Raw genomic sequence first — 20,026 nt, forward strand, 5'->3', positions numbered from 1 at the left:
AAGAGGAAGGTGTGTGGATGTCTCGCGACAGGTGACGACTTGTGATCTTGTGGTTGTCCATACTCGTTGACCGACTAGTTGGATCGTTAACTAGTTTATCCTTCTCTCAGACTGTGGTCTCCAAATGTAAGTTTTATCTTAAAAAAAAAAAGTCTACCCGGCCTCCCTCCGTCCCCGAGCTCAGAGCCCCAGCTTGCCCCGAGCCTGAGCCTGCCCCTGCCCACCTCGCACAGCCGAGGCCGCCAGGCTGTCTGGTCTCCTGCTGCGTCTGAGCTGCTTTGGGGACCCACCTGCCACCCGAAGCCTCTGTATCCTTCGTGCCTCGCATACAGCAAGTGCACCACCAGTGCACGCTCTCAGGGTGGAGGCTATGCCGTTAGAAAGACCACAGGCCGCGGGGAGCCTTTTCAAACCCTCCTGTTCCAGCGACGGGCTGGCAGCCTCCTCTGGGCCGTTCTGGGCCATGCCCAGGCCGCGTTTGCCCCAGGAAGACCAGCCCCAGGGAACTTGTCCCTGTTCCTTAAGAGATAAATGACGCCTATTTTCCAAGAATCTGATTGTCGGTGCAGGTTGCTTCATCAGGCTTTGTTGTAACTGCAGGATTTCTGTATTTTTGAGAATGGGCACCCACTTAACCTTTATTTCCTAAAACGTATTTAGCAAAGGGGAGCCTGGGTGGCTCAGGTCATGATCTCGCGGTTGGGGGGTTCACGGTTGGTGGGTTTGAGCCGCACATAGAGGTCACTGCTGGGATTCTGTCTTCCTGTCTCCCACCCTCTCTGACCGCCCCCCCCCCCCCGTGTCTCTCTCAAAAATAAATAAATATTAAAAATAGAATAAAACGTGTTTGGCAAGTATCAACGAGCACGTCTCCCGCAAGGACGGCTTTTGCAGGGACTGGGGGGTGCGGTCGAGGCCCAGTCCGCAGGGGCGCTCACACAGGGCTCTGGCTGGGAGAAGTGGCCTGGGCACTGGGGGCCACCGAGCGCCATGGAAGAGCGGGGCTCTCTCCTGGACATGTCGGGGGAGGAAGGCGGGAGCGACTTTTCAGGCGCTTGTTTGGAAGTTAAAGCAGGAAGACGCCCGCACACGGCGTCGAACGGGGCGCACCTGCCCCCCCGCGGCAGGTCCCTGAGAGTGTGGGCGCCTCGTCCTGCCCAGCCCCGTCACCCACGCGCTCCCGTACACACTTCTCCGGGAGACACGGGAGATTCGGCCACGCAAAGACGCGTACGCAGGTATTCACAGCCGTTTTATCTGAAGTCGCCAAGACCCGGAGAAGCCCCGGTCGTCCGAGAGCAGGCGACGCACACACCTCGGGCCGCTCGGCCTGCTGGCACAGCGCTCCCGGGGGCTGCGACAAGCGCCGTACGTGGGCGCCCTGGGCACCGTGAGGGGGTCTCCGCGTGAGTGCGACAAGTCTGCGGACTGCGCCTGCGCAGGGGCGGGGAAACGCGGGGTTATCTTGGTTGTGGGGCCGGCTTCGCGCGCGCGTACCAATGCCGGAAGTTTCCAGACGGCGCGCTGTAAGCACGTGCGGGGTGCCAGACACCAGCGAGAGCTCAGAGATGCCAAAATGGGCGGATGAGAATAAAAAGCAAATTGGCGTCCGGTGCAGACTGGCTTGGCCCGGAAGTGGCCCCGAGGAAGGCACAGGCGGAAGGCACAGGTGGGCGGGGGGCGGCCTTGGAGCGGGGAGTGGAGGTGGTCGGGGCTGGACCGACCGGATGTGGGGCCGAGGGACCCCGTTCTGGGCCGGATGTGGGGGGGGGTGAGGCAGAGGGGCTCCCCGGTTCCGGACCGGATGTGAGGCCGAGGGGCCCCTGCTTCTGGGCCGGATGTGGGGGGGGGTGAGGCAGAGGGGCTCCCCGGTTCCGGACCGGATGTGAAGCCAAGGGGCCGCTGGTTCTGGGCCGGATATGGGGGGGGGGTGAGGCAGAGGGGCTCCCCGGTTCCGGACCGGATGTGAGGCCGAGGGGCCCCTGGTTCTGGGCCGGATGTGGGGGGGGGTGAGGCAGAGGGGCTCCCCGGTTCCGGACCGGATGTGAGGCCGAGGGGCCCCTGGTTCTGGGCCGGATGTGTGTGTGTGTGTGGGGGGGGGGATGGTGAGGCAGAGGGGCTCCCTGGTTCCGGACCGGATGTGAGGCCGAGGGGCCCCTGCTTCTGGGCCGGATGTGGGGGGGGGTGAGGCAGAGGGGCTCCCCGGTTCCGGACCGGATGTGGGGCGGTGAGGCAGAGGCGCTCCCCGGTTCCGGACCGGATGTGAAGCCAAGGGGCCGCTGGTTCTGGGCCGGATATGGGGGGGGGGGGGGGTGAGGCAGAGGGGCTCCCCGGTTCCGGACCGGATGTGAGGCCGAGGGGCCCCTGGTTCTGGGCCGGATGTGGGGGGGTGAGGCAGAGGGGCTCCCCGGTTCCGCACCGGATGTGAAGCCAAGGGGCCCCTGGTTCTGGGCCGGATATGGGGGGGGTGAGGCAGAGGCGCTCCCCGGTTCCGGACCGGATGTGAGGCCAAGGGGCCCCTGGTTCTGGGCCGGATATGGGGGCGGTGAGGCAGAGGGGCTCCCCGGTTCCGGACCGGATGTGAGGGGGGTGAGGCAGAGGCGCTCCCCGGTTCCGGACCGGATGTGAGGCCGAGGGGCCCCTGGTTCTGGACCGGATATGGGGGCGGTGAGGCAGAGGGGCTCCCCGGTTCCGGACCGGATGTGAGGCCAAGGGGCCCCTGGTTCTGGGCTGGATGTGTGTGTGTGTGTGTGTGGGGGGGGGGGGGTTGAGGCAGAGGGGCTCCCCGGTTCCGGACCGGATGTGAGGCCGAGGGGCCCCTGGTTCTGGGCTGGATGTGTGTGTGTGTGTGGGGGGGGTGGGGGTGGGTTGAGGCAGAGGGGCTCTCCGGTTGTGGATCGGATGTGAGGGGGTGATGTGGAAGGGTCCCCGGTTCTGGCGTTGGCACAGGGTGAACAAAAGGGGGTTTGTGGACTGAAGGGGGAGGTCCAGGCTGGGGCTGTGGCCATGGGGGTCTCTGGGGGTGCCAGGCAACAGGCAAGGGCCAGGACAGGACTAACGGTGACAGATGGGGACCAGGAACCTGAGAGATGGGAGGGAATCTGGGGGGCAGCTGCCCGGGGAAGCCAGGGGCACTAGGGTGGGGAGGGTGGTGGGCGCGGCCAGGGCCTGAGGTTGTGGACTGGAATGCGCCCCTGGTGAGGACCCAGTGGGCTGTTTGAAGGTGGAGATGCCGGAGTCCGTTTGTATCTCGGGGGACAGATCCCGGGATGTGGCAGGGGGGTGGTAGCAGGGCAGGTGTGCTAGGAAGGAGAGCCGTGCAGGGCGGAGAGGGGGTGCAGGCATGGCTCAGAGGGAGCGCCTCATGGTTGGGGCTGGTAGGACCGGCTGTCTTGTGGGGAGCTGGACTGAGACTCAGCCGGTGCAGAGGCAGAGTGGAGAGTCTTTCTTGCTGGTGTTACTGGAGCACCTGGATCCAGCTGTGCCTGCAGGCCCAGCACTGATCCTTTTCTGGAGGTGCGGGGGCAGGCGGCGACTAGATTTTCATTTGTCATTTCAGTTGGGGCTGCACATCCAGCCCAGCCCTGAGAGCTGACTCCTAGCAGTTCCTCCACATGGCTCCCCCACATCCCTCTCTCTGGGAAGGGAACCTGCCCAAGTACTGCTCACTCCCACCCCGGAAGAGCAGGGCCGATGCAGCCAGGCAGGCGGACCGCCACCATGTGGGGAGGGCAGAGGGTAGGGCGGTGTCAGACATGAGAGACAGCGGGGAAGGAGGGAGATGCCGGGCCGTGCGGTCCGCGGCTGAGGTTATGTCTGCATGGCCCTGGGGGTGCCTGGGCTGAGGGGGACATGACCGGACTGAGGCCCCTCAGCCTGCACCTACCCCTAAGCACCTTGCCGGGTTCCTGCCCAGCTGCCCAGGGTCCCCTGTGCACCCAGGGCCGAATCAGGGCTCACGCCCCCTCCTCTGGGCACACGTGACGTCACCCTCGGAGCCTGTTTCCTCGTGTCTGAAACGGGGACAATGGCGGCATCCCCCTCCCCAAACCCCACCGTGGCTTACAGGTTAACCAGGGCCTGCGCAGGGAGCCTGGCCCCGCCCACACTTGGGTATCAGCCCGGGGACACGAGTGTGGGACTTCTGGCCTCCAGATCTGTGAGAAAATCAACCTGAGGTCAGCCACCCAGTCTGTGGTCCTCTGTTACGGCAGCCACGGGACACTGGTGCGTCAGTTGAGCATTTTACAGCAAGCCGTGCGGGTCAAACCACGTCCGAAGCTGGGTCGACCTGGGTGTCAGTGCGGACCCTCCGGAGAAGGGGCTCGGGGGTCCTCACCACTGCCGGGAGCCCCACTGCCCGAGCTGGCGTTCCTCTCCGACACAGCCCCTCCCTCGCAGTGACCTCGGCTACAGGGACTTCCAAGGCCACCAAGGAGCAGGGCTTTGTGTGGCTGGTCATGGCGCAGGCAGCCGGGACAGCAGAGGGGAGGGTGTCGAGAAGGATGTCCACCGGTCTGTCACTGTCCCCACCTGACCCTCCCCGCAGGCCCCACGACCTGTGCCCCCTGCCTCTTCCGCCCGCTCCAGACCTGCTCCTGACCGCCAGCCTCTTGGTTTCCATGACAACCATCCCAGAGATTGAAAGGGAGGGAAAAGCAGGGGGGCGGCTGGCACAGGAGCCTGCTCCGGGTTCGGGGAGCTCACCCCCGCCTGGTCACTTGGCATGCTGCACTGCCACACCCCTTCCTCGGGGGTCTGCCCTGCCCCTCCCTGGGGGCTGCTCTTCCAGGGCCCCTAACAGCTCCGGCTGGGTGTCCCCTCCAAGGGGGCCCGTCAGCCTTGCGCAGTGGGAGGGGGGGAGGCAAGGTCACTCTCCGTGGGATGCGGGTCTAGGGGCCTTGGTGGCCGTACGAAGAGGGAGGGACGGTTTGGGTGGGTGTGGGCCGGCCGGGCTCAACACCGTGGGCAGAAGTCAACGCCAGCCTGCCCTCTGCTGAGCCAACGAAAGCCCTAACCATTCGAGCCAGTCGATGTGGCTTCTCTGCCTCCACCTCGGCCAGTTTCTGCACCCGGAGAGCGGAGATTGATGCCTCCTTCCCGGTGGTGGTGGGTGGAGGTCTGGGCAAAGAAGACCAGCCCCTCCGCAGCTGCCCCCCGTGGCCCAGGAGCAACATCCCCACTGGCTACCTGGGGGTTGGGGGGTGTGTGCTCTCTGCACCTCACGCCGCGCACATGCTCTGCTCCTTTGGTAACAGCACACGGCCCTGGACGCCGGGCCATGCGGCTGGGCTCCCAGCCCCCACATACTCCCTGGGCTGTCCTGAGTGCTCGGGGGCGCTTGGCCTCTGTCGCATCTCACTTCGTCTCCCCACCTGCCCACAGTGCAGCTGGTGTGGCCCCGGAGACCTTCAGGGACCTGCCCAGGGTCACGAGCTTCAGGAAGGACAGAACCCCGGGTCTTAACTCCAGCCGGGCTCTGGCCACACTCCCGCTGCTGCCCCTGGGTCTTCTCAGCTGGGCCGGGGTGGGGGGTGGGGGGCTCCTCCCAGCCCCGCCCTGACAGGTGCTGGAAACTTCGCAGGGACAGCCAGGGAGGTCGCTGCCCTGCTAACGTGGGGGGACAGACCACAGCATGTAAATGTTAAGTCACTAAGTTGACCGAAATACAGACCGTGAGGAGAGACTGAGGGCACAGGAGGAGGGTCCCGCGTGGGAGGGCTTTTCCCACAGAGAAGTCTGAAGATTCAGGGCCACGTGGGCCTTCCCGGGAGGCTGTGCAGATGGAGCCCCCGGGAGCCCACTGCCAGGCGCAGCAGGGTCCCTGTGGCTGCAGCTCAGGGGGCCGGACCTCACCCCTCCCTGTCCCCACGGTGGTCTCTGAGGTAAATGTCCAAGCAGACAGTTCGTTCCTAGAATGCGGAATTTCCTATGGACGTTTCCAGAAGCCACGCAGCAGGAGTGCCGCCAGTCGGAGGGTCAGCACTGCGGACAGCGGACAGCGCCCTGCGGGAGCCCGGGGACGTGCCTATGCAGGTGAGGGTGTGAGCCTGGGGGCTCGGCCGGCGAGCTGGTGGGCGTTTGGGGGTGTATGAGGGAGCGTGCGTGTCGGGAGGGTGGAAAGCGAAGCCGGCGACTCAGGCCTGCATGAGCGACCCCTGCCACCCGGCCACATACCACTCCCTCTGCCCTTCAGTGGGCACCCAGAGCCCATGCTCCCTGTCAGTCCCGAGGACCCATATTTGGTGGGGCCTGATGCTGCTGTCCTGATGGCTCACGTGGCCATCGGTCCCCAACGTGCCCCCCCATTCCGATGTGACCCGAGGGCCTCAGTCAGGACGAGGTTACTGCCACCCCAGCCTCAGGAGTCCACTGGTCAGGACAGCAGGTGCGGCGCTGTGGGCATTGTGGTACGGGCCCTCTGTGGGAGCCTCTGGGCCTAGGTCCCACTTGAGGGGCCCTGCCCCCCACCCAGCGGCTGAGCCCCCTTCCATCTCCGGTGAGGCTGCTGAAAGCCGCAGACTGGAGGGTGTTGAGCCACCACCGTTTGTGCCCAGCACTGGCCCTGGGTCTCAGGTGCCGCAGGGCTGTGTGCAGAGAGGGGCCCTGAGCGCCGAGGGGCGAGGCCCGGCTTAGCTGGCCAGCACTCCCGCTCACGGGGAGGTGCCCGAGAAGGCAGTTAGTTGCCCAAGGCTTGGTGGCATGTGGGAGCAGGGCTCACAGCCCTTCAGGGCCGTTGTGGGGGCACGGGGGCAGTGGGGTCCGTGCTCTGTATGTTCTTTGCTGACGGTAACAGGACTGAAGTGGCCTCATAAGTCAGCCATTGTCCTCCGCGGAGTTGCGTGTCAGAGCATTTCCTGCACTTCTCACCGTGAGACGCTGTGTCGAGGCATCTGGCGCCTTGTGAGAGCCCAGTGCCTTCCTCCCGCCCCCAGCCTGGCCTTGGGCTGTCAGGGCACAGGGCAGCTCCTGGGGACACCAGCTTGGGCAGCATCAGGTGGGCGGATCGGGGGACCGACCGATCGGGGGACACAAGGAATGTGTGGGAGGAGAGAAGGGTGACCGTTCCCCGGGCTACGCAGGGTCTGGGGTCAGAGGGGAGAGGAGGTGGGGACACCTGCTCTGCACTCCCACGAGGCAGAGCCCAGTCTGTGTTCGTCTGTTAAAATCAGGTTCAGATTAGACGTCTATTTCTCAGGTAAAACAGCTCTAAGGTGGACGTTCCGGGACAGAGGTAATGGTCCCATCGGCCACTGGTCTGTCCATCAGTGGTCTTGTCACTGGGAGGCGGGCAATGGCTTGTGGCACCTTGACCTGGAACGTGAGGGCTTCTCGTTTTGTCCTGCATCTCACGGGCTCTCCCTTCCCCCTTAGAACACACGCCCCAGGGTCCACTCGCAGCCCTGATTACACCCTAGACCCACTCCTGCTGGCCTCATCTTGAGCTCTAGACCGTCCACGTGTGGCTGTGCCACGGGCACAGCCAGCAACATGGCCAGAGCCGAGAGCAAGTCCTCCCCACGCCTGGGGCAGATCCTGGATAGGGGCCCCCATGAGCCCTAGGCTCCTCAGTCCACCATCTGCTCCTGCTCCTGCCCCCTCCCCCCCCCCCCCCACGTCCATCCTCAAGCCCTGGCCCTAATCGGATCAAGGAGCGTTTCTGGTGCCCTCCCCCAGGCCACAGCATTGACCTCTTGCCAGGAGGGCGGGCTTCGGGTTGGTGGCTGACCTGCCCCTGAGGCCGTGGCCCTGTGATGTCCTGGGGGAGGGGGCCTCTCATGGGGCCTCTGGGCAGCTGCCTGTGGCCCCTCTGCCCGTCCCAGGGTCCCCGGCCCTCAGGGTGGGTTGTCAGTGGGGGAGCCAAGACCCCTGGGGCTCTGCCAGTGCACCTGTGAAGTGACCGAATGCCCCTCCTGGGCCTCCAGGGAAGGGGCCTCCTGGCTTCCCAGAGGCCCCAAGCTGGACTCCTCCGGGATGACCAGCCCTGTGCTGGGGAGCCGGGTGTGGGAGGCTGTTCTTTAGCACAGTCTCCCCCCACCTCCACCCCCCAGGGCCTCACTCCGGGGGTCTGATTATAAGGAGTTTGTGCCCTCCCACCCCCCACTGCCTGTCCCAGGCCCAAAACACTAGCCTAATTATGCATGTAATTAGCTGCTTGCTTGGCACCCTCAAAATTAGCAAGTGGCTAATTGTGCCTGTAATTATGAACTGCACCCGTAATTAACCGTGTGACTTTTTGTTATGCATGTTATTGTGGATGCAAATTTGTGCCTAAGGCCGGAGGGAGGTCGGGAGAGTCAGCTCTGCGGGGGGCTGGGGTGCAGGGAGCAGCCCCCTTGGCTCAGGTCTGGCTGGACCACTTGGTAGCAGGCGAGCAGGGTGGCCCCTCGGGCTTTCTGAACTCAGTTTCCTTGAGGAGGGCGGGGCGTCTGCCGGCCCAGCCTGGTCGGCTGGGGTGCGTGGCCTCTGCCAGCCAGCACTGCGCTAGAGGCCCGGCTGCGGGGCAGGGGAGGTGTGAGCCACCCCTGGGGCAGTGGCAAGCCAGGAGGCAAGGGGCAGGTCATGTGACTGAGCTGGGCCAATCAGAGCGCTTCTGAGGCCCACCCGGCCTGGCTGGGTTCCCAGCAGACGGAGAGCCTGCTCTCCCAGCAGACGGGGAGGTGGCCAGGGCCTGGAGACGACCCGTGGGGCATGAGGACTCTCAAGGTGACCCTGGCCGTCCGTGGCATCACGAAGGCAGGAGAACCTGCGGGCTCGACGTAGAACTTCTAGAACCTGGAAACGTTGGCACCTGCGGCCTGTGGGCTTTCGTTTGTATGCTTTCCCCGGCCTCACAGATGGGAGGATCGTGCCAGGTTTCGTTCACTCGCGTGCTCCCGGAGCCCAGAACCGTGCCTGGACGCAGCAGGGGCCCCAGAAACGTCTGCCGGATGAACAGACCCCACTCTCGACACCGAAGCCCCGTATCCGGCCACCTGCTGTCCGGGGGCACCACTGGCTTCTCGAATGTTCGGAGAAACACAAGCCAGGTTGAGCCGACTATTTAAAACGGGACTTTATTTACTCGTCTGGAGCAGTGTGCCAGGGCCCCGACTCCGCTCCAGCACAGGGCAGCTCCGCAAAGCCGCTACTCAGTTTGGAACCAAGACTGCCGGGCACTAAAAACACATTGAGAAAACATCGACGCTCTTCCCTTTTTTTTTTCCCTTGGCTTTTTTTGTTTTTGTTTTTGTTTTTGTTTTTGCTTTTTTGGTACAAAATGATACAAACAACAATACAAAATAGTTGTGCTGTTGACGGTTACAAAAAAAGTTGGGGCGTCTGCCTAACTCCACGGTGCTCAGAGTTGCAGTGGGGACACGTCATACTCCGGTATCTTTCCCCAAAACAACCACAGTCATGCGGGCTGCTACACATTTTGTCCATTTTCAAAAAGAAACATGCAAAAAACAAAAATCAGAATGGAAAAAGGAGAGAAAAGGAAAAGCAAAACGCGTTCCAATTATACACAGAGGAGGCTCCCCGCTGGGCAGAACCTGTCTTACGTGCGCGCCGGGCCGTGCGAGCGCTTCCGCAGGACGCGCTGGGTGTGGCGCTGTCTACGCGAGACCTTGCGGGGTTTTTTGGTGCCTTTTCTAGCACTGACAAAGAGTGAGACTCCCCTCCCCTAACTTTGTACCTTGGAGAGGACAGAGGCGCCCCGTGCATCAGCCGGTGCTCACGCTAGGGAAACTGAGGCATCGCGAGGCCCTGACGTTTGGCTGTCTGTCTGGGAGGCCCAGACAGATGCGGGGGTCCTCGGCCGGGGTGCCCGCCGACCACGGCCGTGTTCTCGCCTCCACCCTACGGTGCAGGTGTGTCCTGTTCCCAGAACGAAATTCCCTACAGAAACGAAACTGTGCCCTGGCACTTTGCCAGTGCCGAGTCTGGGCCTCCGTGGCCCCGATCACGGGCACGTGGGGTCCGTGAGAGAGGCGTCTGACGCTGCTTGCACACTTAGCTAATGCTAGCTTGACCTCGGAACCTGTTCCGAGGCGGATGTGGGAGGGCAGGGGAACCCCATCTTTCTCTGGCCCCCGAGGACTGCAGGGGCGAGCGAGAGGGGCAGCTGTCTAGACATTTGGAGGCAGGGATGGGTGTGAGAAGTCCCCCGTCAACATCCGCCCAGCTGGCGGCCACAGCCTCAGCCTGCAGGATTTAGGCAAACTGCATCAGGGGCCGGGTGGCAGTGAGGGGCAGGGGTGTGGGGCGAGGAGGCAGGGGAGACAGGCACCTGTGCTGGGGTCCACGGGACCGGTGTGCAGGAGGCCGGGTCCTGGGCCGGGCCTGGCACGTCCGTCCCTGAGGAAGCCCAGGGCCCCGGAAACCCGAGAGAGTCGGGATTTCAGAGGAGAATCCACGGCTGCCTCAGTGCCCGGACCGTGTTCACACTTAGAAGTTCAACAGGTGGATGAACTTTCCAAAAACAACAAAACACACAAGATTCCAACTCGCCTCCATCAGTCCTGACCCCACCAGCAATCCCTCGAATGGCCACGTCCCCAGACACAGGGACAGTCCTTGCCTGGCCCCGAGGCATCTGCATAGCTCGGCTTTGGACAGCGGTCCTAGTCCCCCTTTACAGCCCCTCCCCCCCGAGACTGCCGTCTGCATAGACAGGGCTTCCAGCGTGTGACACAGTCACTGTCTTTGTCCCTCCCTTCCTCCCCAGGCAGGGGGAGGGGGTCAGGGGCAGAACCCACTTCAGCCTCACCACCAGCCGGCCACACACCAGTGCTCACGGCCCCAGCTCAGCTCTGGGAGAACGGCGGAGTTGGCAAGGAGTTTGGCACGCGGAGGAAGCCTGCCGTCCGGTGGGGACAAACCCAGACCCACTGCGCACACACACACACACACACGCCCCCACGTACACCTCTGAGGCCAAAGCTGTTTGGAAAAGAGGGTGACCCCAGGCAGGGGGACAGGCCATAGGCTGAGACTGCATCAAAGACAACCAGACGGACAGCACGGACAGCAAGCTGAGCCCTAGCCCTCCCCACCTCCCCAAGCCCTTGAAGCTTTTCCTCGAGGCTCCAGGGTGGGAAACCGAGGCAAGCCAGCTTCCCCGAGGGCACCCCAGCGCCAAGTCCCGCCCACAGCCAGTGCACCCTTCGGCCCCTTTCTTGGGGAGCCTGTGAATAGACCAGGGTTCTCCCGCGAGGCTGTCTTCTCCCACCGGGGACCAAGGAGCCTCTTCTCACCCAGAGAACAAACGCGGTGGGGGTCTCCCCAGTGGGCCCCGGGGACACGGCGCCTTTCACGTCCTGCGGAACTGACTCTCGAGTCTGGTGTATACGTCGGACCTGCCTGTGCAAAGGGCTGTTGCAACTCTCGGGAGTCTGAGCAGCTGCTCGGGGCTGAGCTGGGTCCAAAGGAAAGGAGATGGGCTGCTGTTTCAGGTGGGTGCCGTCCAGACACATCTGTGGGACCCATGGCACAGCAATGTCAGGGCAGCCTGGCCACTTGGAGCAGGTCTTTGCTGTGCATGTGAGCTCAGGAGCATCGGAGACTCCGATGCAGAAGGGCTGTGGCTTGTGCGGGTTCCCGGCCCTGCCTGCCGTCCGCACGGCCCTCACGGATGTGTCCGGTTCTCGGGGGCTGGGCCTCTGACGGGGTCCTTCGGGAATCCAGTCGCGAGGGGCGGAGGGCTCATGGTAGGGTTTTCGGGGATGCTGGCTGGTTCGGGCTGTGGCTTCTTGGGACGCTGTATTCTTCCGGACCAAAGGCAACGGGGACTTGGGTGGAGTTTGGGGTGACAGTTGTCTCTGGGGAGGGACCCGGGGACAGCCGAGGGAAGAGATGGTGAGCATCAGAGAAGCCCCTGGGGAACCCCACCCGCCCCAGCTATTTACAGCGTCTAGAGTCGGAGGGCAGCCAAAGACGCGTTGAAAGCCAAGTGCACACAGCGGTGCGTCTGGTGGACAGGCCTGGCCCGCCCCTGGGGAACTTTCTGCGGCTGGGTCTCCTGCAGCCCTCCAGCCTCAAGGACACCTGAGGGCCCAGGAGACCCCCACCGTGTAGAGCAACGCTGGAGGGCTCGGAAGGGCTGTTGGGATTTGGACCCCAAACTGGGTTTTCTTTGTAAATTTTGTGAAGCAAATCACCCACTTTAAAAAAAAAAAAAAAAAAAAAAAAAAAAAAAAGGACACTTTCTCCCCGATTCCTTAATTGGTGCCTTCAGAGCTGGGACTGGCTGGGGCTGGGGGGGTTGCTCAGGACTGGGGTTGGGGGGCCGTACGTGGTCTGTCTGCTTGCTTTTAGTCACTCCTGAGTTTGAGGGAATCTGATACATGTACCAAAAGGCACTTTTCTTTTTTTGTTTTTAAAAACAGTGCTTCTGTTCTAGGAAATTCAAGTTAAGACAGAGTGCCTCGCGCTCTCCTCCAGCGCCAGCCAGCTACTGCGGTGGGCGACGCGCGCCTGTTGGGGGGGCTGGGGCGGGGAGGGACCCCCTAACACACCACTAAAGGACAGGTCCGCAGGGAGCCGGGCAGCCCGGCGCCTCCCACAGGCCCCCTCTGCGGCTCAGTCCTCCTCGCCGCCTCCGTACATGTCCGCCAGCTTCTTGAACCTGGGCCCCCAGTCGTTCAGGTAATCGTAGTCTTGGTCCCCGGAGCTGGACGAGTTGAGGGAGCTGACGGAGCCCGCGGTGGAGCCGCTGCCTTCGTAGTCGAAGACCAGCAGGGAGTCGTAGGGGGGAGCTGTGGGGTCATTGTCAGCGGCTCGGAGGCCCTGGGTCACAGAGACACGGGGTGAGGGGTGGGGGACACGGGGGCGCTCCGGAGCGTTGGGGAGCAGGCCAGGAGGCTGAGCTTTGCATACAGTAGGTTCTCAGTTAAGTGCGGCCTTGTCTAACCAGGGGCCTCAGAGAACGGAGTAGGGCTGGGGTGTAGGGAAGGGGGAACAGGTGGCACGCTAGATGCTGGAGGCCACACCGATACCGTGAGGCGAGAGGGCTGGGTGGGGCCTGCGCCTGGGAGCAGCCCCTCCCCAGGGGGCAGACGGGTCGCGATCCCGTGTCTCTGCCACTTGGAATGTGACCCTGAGGTGGCCACAAGTCAGAAGTCTCAAGTTGCCCCACGGTCACCGTCCCCGTGAACAAAACTGGGGACGCATCAGGTGTTGCCAGAGCCCCTCCCCGTGCGCCCTGGCCCTCTCTCCTCCCGCCAGCAGCTGCGCTCTCCGGCCCGAGGGGTCCTGTGGCCTCCTCCGGGACCGTGGGGGTGGTGGGTGCACACCCCTGCTCCTGAGCCCGTGGGGAGGGGCTCCCGCTGGTCCCGCCCCGGACCGTCCCCGTGGGGAGGGGCTCCCGCTGGCCCCGCCCCGGGCCGTCCCCGTGGGGAGGGGCTCCCGCTGGCCCCGCCCTGGGCCGTCCCCGTGGGGAGGGGCTCCCGCTGGCCCCGGGCGGTCACTGCGGGGTGGCCTGGGTGCCACAGCGTCCGCTGGCTGCGACACACGTCACTGCCCAGCCCTGCCCTGGGAAGGGCACCCGTATCACCCCTCCGTAAGAATGGTTTGAAGTTTCCATGTTTACTTTTCTCTAAGAATTATCCGAAATGGGCTTTTAATCCCAGATCAGGGGTTTTGAAATCTCATCACGTCCCGGGGAGTAAGTGCCGCCTGAGGCAGATCAGCTCTGGGGCAGTTGAAGAAATCTGACCTGCGGCTGGTGACGTGTCTCAGGAGCGTCCTGAGACACCTTTGCGTCTCTGCGGAACCACCCCCTGGGCTGCGATCCGTGTAAGTCAGTTATTTCACGGTTAGATTCTGACACGGGCGGGGTACACACGTCGCCAGCCCCCCTTGAGGCGTCAGCGTTAGAGAGCAGACCGGGGGGGGGGGGGGGGACACGCGGGGCCCCTGCGGTCACAGGGGCGCTGAGGACAGGGTGAGTCCTGAGCCCCGGTCTGGATCTGTCCCCTCAGCCCGGCCTGGCCGCCCCACGCGGCGAGGGGCTGTGGCCTGTGCGCGGTGCCGGGGCCTTCTGCTCAGCGGAGCGGCCCTGCTCGGGCGGCCTCGCCCCCGTGCGGAGCACCCACCTCGGTGATGAAGTCCCCGATGTCTCCCGGGTGCGGCACCACGGGCCTGACCGGGTACTGAGGCTCGGCGCCCACGGGCCGCTCGTCCACCCGCCGCACCCCCGGGGCCTTGCTCAGCACGTGCTCCATGGACTCCGGCTGCTGCAGCTGGCTGAGGTCGTAGTCCTGGGGAGGGGCCGGGCGGGGGTACCAGCGGGGGCCGCGGGCAGGGGCGCCCAGCGCGCCTGCCGCCCCGGCCCGGCACCCGGTCTGCCCTCCCCGCGAAGCCCGCTCCCCAAATTCATCCCAGTCCTGCCCGTGACCCCAGAGGCTGCCCTCGCCGGTCTGACGCTCCCCCAGGGCCCCAGGGACCGCACCCCGCCCCTGCCAGGACGCGCCTCCTTTGTTCCCGGGAACAGCCCGGGGCTGGGGCTCCCGTTCACCTGTCTTAAGGGGGCACTGAGCTCTAGCGGGGTGCACAGCCGCCCCAAGTTCCCCACGGCCACCTCACACCCAGAGTCCAGCCGGGCAGCTCCCTGGAGTCCACGCTCCCGGGCGCCCCGTGCACGTCCGTTGTGCGCGCGGGAGGGGCGGGGACAGGGCTGGGGTCCCGGCTAAGGGGGGAGAGCGGGATGGGGGGCGCCGTGCCAGCCCCCGGGTGCGGGCGAGGGCGGGCAGGGAGGCCGCGCCCACCTCTGCCGCCCTGGCAGGTGCGTGGGCCCCTCCGCACCGAGACGAAGGACAAAACGCCCTCCAGCTGCGAGCCTGGAGGGGGCCGCGGCCACGCGCCTCACCTGGTCCTCCTCGCCGCCCCCTTCCTCGTCGTACTTGAGGATGTTGTCACGCACGTCGTCCTCGGGGTCGATGAGCAGCTGCTTGGTGTGGCGCTCCTTCTCCCGCCGCTTCATCCACACCACGAACAGCAGGACCATGGCTGTGGGGGCAGGGGCCGCGCCGTGAGCAGGGGCGCGTGCGCGTGTGAGCACGGGTGCGCATGCGTGGCTCAGCCGTACTCACTGAGCAGGATGACGACGCAGATGAGGATGGCCACGATGGCGCTGGTGCCCAGACCAGCCGCCGCCACGGCGCCAACCGTGGTGCAGTCGCCGTTCTCGTCGCACGGGCACACCTTGACCTTGATAACGGACGTGTTGGACAGCGGAGGGTTCCCCGAGTCTGTGACGATGATGGGGACATCGTACATTCCAGCCTCCAGGTAGAGGATACGCAGGCTCAGCTGAGCATAGTCACCTGGCAGAGGGACAGGACAGGCTTCGTTCAGTCTGCAGCCAGCACGCCTTTACCCCAGGACTTCGAGGGGACAGAGAGTCCGACAGCGCGAAAATCTAAAATATATTTGGTCCATGCACGCACGCACACACGTGCTAGATCGTTCCGTAGAGTGAAAAGATACTGGCAGTTCAAGAAAAGAGCAATTGCAACATATGTAGGATGAAGAAATCACTTCCTTAATATATAAAGAGTTCTGCCAAATCAATTAGAAAAAAACCTCAAAGAAAATTAGGCAAGGGCATTGAACAATTAACGGAAGAAACAGCAAATGGCCAATGAATAGATGAAAAGAGGGCACTGGTAGTTAAGAGATGAAAACGGAGACAATGATTTTGGCTAATATTGGGAAAATGCTCTTTAAAACTGACATTCAGGGCTCCCGGGCGGCTCAGTCAAGCGTTCGACTCTTGATTTCGGCTCAGGTCGTGATCTCATGGTTCATGGGATTGAGCCCTGGATTGGGGTCCTTGCTGACAGCATGGAGCCTGCTTGGGATTCTCTCTCTCTCCCCTCTCTCTCTGCCCCTCTCCCTATTCACACACTCTCTCTTTCAAAATAAACATAAAACATTTTCTAAAACCCAAAAAATAATGACATTCAGTGTTGGTGAGGGCTTGGGTAAGCAGGTGTTCTCTTGTACTCCTGGTCAAACTACAAATTGGTGTGACCTTTCCAGATGCATCCTCGGTGCTAGAAAATTTCAGAATCTAGATACCCCTTTATACAACAAATCCACACCTAGGAAACTGCCCTCAGGAAATAGATCGGTCAGGGTCCCGCCAGTCAGTGCCGCGTGCAGGAAGCAGTCACAGACATGAGTGGCTGGGGCTGCAGGATGTTGATGGCCGTGATCGTTCTAAGAGTGGGACTGCCTTCATGGCCCCCTCAGGGACGGACTGGAGCACGGCCAGCGTCCCCTGCCTCATGGGGGTCCGCTGGGGGGGCAGGGCTCCCGTCTCCACCGCTCACTCTTCCGTGGGCCCCCTTGGGGTGCTGCGCCCCAGACGTGTCCACTCTGCTGGTGCCGGAGGCGGGCTCACCGTTCAGGCGGGTGATGGTCCAGTTCTTCCGCACGGCGGCCGGGGCAAAGGGCAGCTCGAAGACATAGGGGCCAATGTTGGGGTCAACGTCGGCATCGGCCGCGGTGATGTTGATGGCGTTCAGGCTGGGCTTCTCACAGATCTGTGCCTCCTTGGGCAGCAGCTCGGGGGCGTTGTCATTGATGTCGATTAGATAGATCTGGAGGGTCCCGGTGCCGCTAGCAGGGGGGATCCCTGTGGGAGAGGCACAGGGTGACTGTGCGGGGTTGCTCCTGATTCTCCACGACCACGGGCACACGATGATGCACGTGGGACCCGCCCCAGCCCCACCGCCCTACCCAGGGATGGACCCCCGGCCACATGCACAGCCCTGAACCTGCACCAACACCTGCTGTACAACACACACAACCACTCAGCTGTGGAGCTGCCAGTGTGTGTGCGCACACGCATGCACACACGCAACACGTGTGCGCATGCACACACACGTGTGCACACATGCACGTGCACAGTCGCCCACAGCACACACACGCACGCAAAACGTGTACACATGCACACGCACACATGCGCACATGCATGCACGCACGTGCACACATGCAAACACACACGCAACACGCACACGCACACACGTATGCACACATGCATGTGCACAGTTGCCCACAGCACACAGGTGCACGCAACACATGTACACATGCACACACACATGCGCAATGCATGCATGCATGTGCACGCATGCACACACATGGACGTGCACACATGCAAACACACCTGTGCACATGCGCATGCACACACGCAACACGCATGTGCGCACACACGTGTGCACACATGCATGCGCACAGTCGCCCACAGCACACAGCTGCATGCACACGCGTCCATGCATGCAACACAACGTGCACACATGTGCACACACGCATACATGTGCACTCATGGATGCGCACACATGCAAACACACATGCCCATGCACACGTGCACGCACACACACACATGTACGTGCACACATGCACGCACACACGCCTGCACACATGTGCATGTACGCACACACAAGTTGCCCACAGCACTCACGCGCACGCACATGCCTGCACGTGCACGCGTGCGCGCACAGTTGCCCACAGCACTCACACAGTTGTCCACAGCACTCAGCACGCACGCACGTATGCACACGCACACGCACAATGTGCACACACGCACATGCCCACCATTGCCCACAGCACTCACGCAGAGCTCTACAGACGGCGCTCACCAGCCGGGACCCACCCCTTCCGGGCCCTGTGCCGCCGGCACCCGCCTTCTCTTTCCCGAGCCTGGGCTCCTTGCGGCAAAGCCCGTCCTCCATCCTAGGAGGCTGGGTGCAGCCTCCCCTTTTCGGGCTGCCCTCTACTTTCTGCTGCTTTGGCCACGGGTTCATTTAAAACCACTTTCTAATCCGGCAGCTTGAGCCGCTGGAGGAGGGGCACCACCCCCACCAGCGGGGCTGGCGCACCTCACGGTCAGCTTCCAGGGCCGGGCTTTTGCAGACCCCGAGGGTCAGGGAAGCCAGGAGGGAGGCCAGCAGGTGGTGACCGGGCCCCAGCTTTCACTTGCTGTGGGACGAGCCTTTGTGCGAGGGCTACTCTCGCTCCTGAAGCCTCAGCGGCACCACCGTCCTAGAACCCACCGGGCGTAGGTCTGCCTCAGGACCTTTGCACATGCTGCTGCCTAACTCTGGGACTCCCCTGAGACCCCATCTTCTCTTGGCTTGTTCCTTCTGGTCCCACAGGTCTTGGCCCCACAGCTCGGGAGCATAGCTGGAAGCCCTGGCCCCTCCCTCCCATGCCCTGCTTTGTTTTCTTCCAGAACTTGCTCCCTGAAATTATCTGGCTGACTTCTCATTTGTCTCGTGATGGCAAGAGACTGCTAAGTTGTCCACTAATATCCACTTCCCTGTTTGTCTTTAAAAGACCTGGAGCCCCAGATTTTATCTGGGATCATCACTGCCCAGCCAGAAGACATATTTCTCAACATCCCTTGCAATGAAACGTGGCTTCGTGGCTAAGTCCTGGCCTTTACGAGCTGGGGGTGGAAGTCCTCAGAAGGGCAGAAATGTGTCCCTGCCTTTCTTGGTCTTCCTCCTGTCTGCCGGCATGTGGTCGTGACGGCTGGAGCACGGCAGCCATTGTGGACCGTGCTGTAGCTCGCTGAAGACACACAGGTGGCCAGAGTGAGCCTGCCTTCTCAACCAGACCCCGGACCCACGGCTGCCGGCCTGCCTCCAGTCTTCTTTCGCGTGGGGGAAAAGAAACCTCACTCGCGCTGCGATTTCTATCACCGTTACGCGGCTGGACCTGGTTCTAGCTGACACACGGGCCCCTGGAATGTCAGCCTTGTCTGTTCGGTCGGCTGATGAGCGCCTGGCACACAGCAGGAGCTCGTGGCAATGACAGCACTGGCAGTGGCGCTGACCTGGGCTGGGCCCTGTTCCCAGTGCTTCAGGGGGCACCAGCTCAGCAATTCTCACAGCCCCAGTGGAGGCGGTAGGCTTATCCCCACTTTGCAGAGGAGGAAACTGGGGCACGGAGCGGTCGGGTCTCTCCCCACCACTCAGTGGTGCCGGACTGATTCCTGGCTCTGGGATCTTTCCTCTCCCCTCCTGTGCAGAGTTGGGTAGACACCCTGGGCTCTGGGCCTTGGCGGCTCCTGGGTGCCCCGGATCCGGGGCGGGGTGGCCACGGGGCCTGGAGTCCCAGCACCCATCTGTCCACACCCCTGGGAGGCCCCAGTGCTCGTGAACCTTCTTCCTGCCCCATCCTGGCTCCACGGCTGCTGCCTTTGCTCGGCCCTCCCTCCCTTCCCCCTGCCCAGCCCTCCTGCCTCAGCCCAGTTCACCTTCACCCCTACCCGAGGCCCCCTGGGGCTCCCCAGTCTGGCTCAGGGGCCTCGCCGTCACCCTCTCCGGGCTCCCAGGGCTCACCCGGTTGGCACGTGGCTTCTCACGGGTGTCTGCCCTGCCTCTGGGGCCCCTCGTGGGCCCCTACTCGGACTGAGGCTGCCGGGGTCCGGGTCAGGGGTGGTCAGAGTCACAAGGGGTGGCATCCCGGGGCTGCTTGGAGGAGGCCCTTCCCCGGCCCCCTCTGGTGGTCAGGCAGCCCAGAGCTCTGAACGCGTGCACAGAGGGGCCTGCCCGAGGGCACTGAAGGACGATGAGGTCCCCTTGCGCCTCCGCACAGGACACCTGGCGTGGCGGGTGCCCCCCTGCTCCCCTCCTCCACCTTCTCTGGGTGCTGGACGGGCCTCACTCGGTCTCCCTGCCATAAAGCGCACGGCAGGGGTGAGCACCCGACAGTCGCCCCCTGGAGTGGGACGCACCGTTGTCAGCTGCCAGGAAGGTGGCCTCGTAGACGTTGTTTTTGATGTAGAGGGATTCTCGGTCAAGGACGGCTGCCGTGGTGATCTGACCGTTGGTGGCATTAATGTGCAGCCAGTTTGCTGGGTCCGACAGTTTGGAGTATCTGAGGAGGGAGGAGGTGAGGAGGTGAGGAGGTGAAGGGGGGAGTGACCCCGAGCCCCCGGCCTGCCCTGGCCACCGGGCCCGCCAGCCTGCACTTGGCAGGACGCGGCCCTCGCGGGGCGCCCGCCTGGACCCCGGGCCTTTCCCTGCCGCCC

The 20,026-nt window shown here is 63.3% G+C and overlaps 1 protein-coding gene across 2 annotated transcripts in view; it reads right to left on the minus strand.

Annotated features, from left to right (window-relative positions):
- Positions 1-9,040: 9,040 nt before the first annotated feature.
- Positions 9,041-20,026, minus strand: part of CDH4 (cadherin 4) — a 541,742-nt gene continuing 530,756 nt past the window's right edge. The window contains exons 11-17 of one of the 2 annotated variants that reach the window (XM_043553542.1): positions 19,730-19,872; positions 16,391-16,624; positions 15,075-15,308; positions 14,852-14,991; positions 14,079-14,243; positions 12,590-12,771; positions 9,041-11,804 (exon numbers count right to left, since the gene is read on the minus strand). In XM_043553542.1, the coding sequence (XP_043409477.1) occupies positions 11,612-11,804; positions 12,590-12,771; positions 14,079-14,243; positions 14,852-14,991; positions 15,075-15,308; positions 16,391-16,624; positions 19,730-19,872 (1,291 nt within the window). In that variant the 3' untranslated portion in view covers positions 9,041-11,611. Of the gene's footprint in view, positions 11,805-12,500; positions 12,772-14,078; positions 14,244-14,851; positions 14,992-15,074; positions 15,309-16,390; positions 16,625-19,729; positions 19,873-20,026 lie in introns of both variants that reach the window. The other variant, XR_006292859.1, reaches the window with a different exon arrangement.

The sequence above is a fragment of the Prionailurus bengalensis genome, chromosome A3, assembly GCF_016509475.1.
Source record: "Prionailurus bengalensis isolate Pbe53 chromosome A3, Fcat_Pben_1.1_paternal_pri, whole genome shotgun sequence".
In the NCBI taxonomy this organism is placed as follows: Eukaryota; Metazoa; Chordata; class Mammalia; order Carnivora; family Felidae; genus Prionailurus; species Prionailurus bengalensis.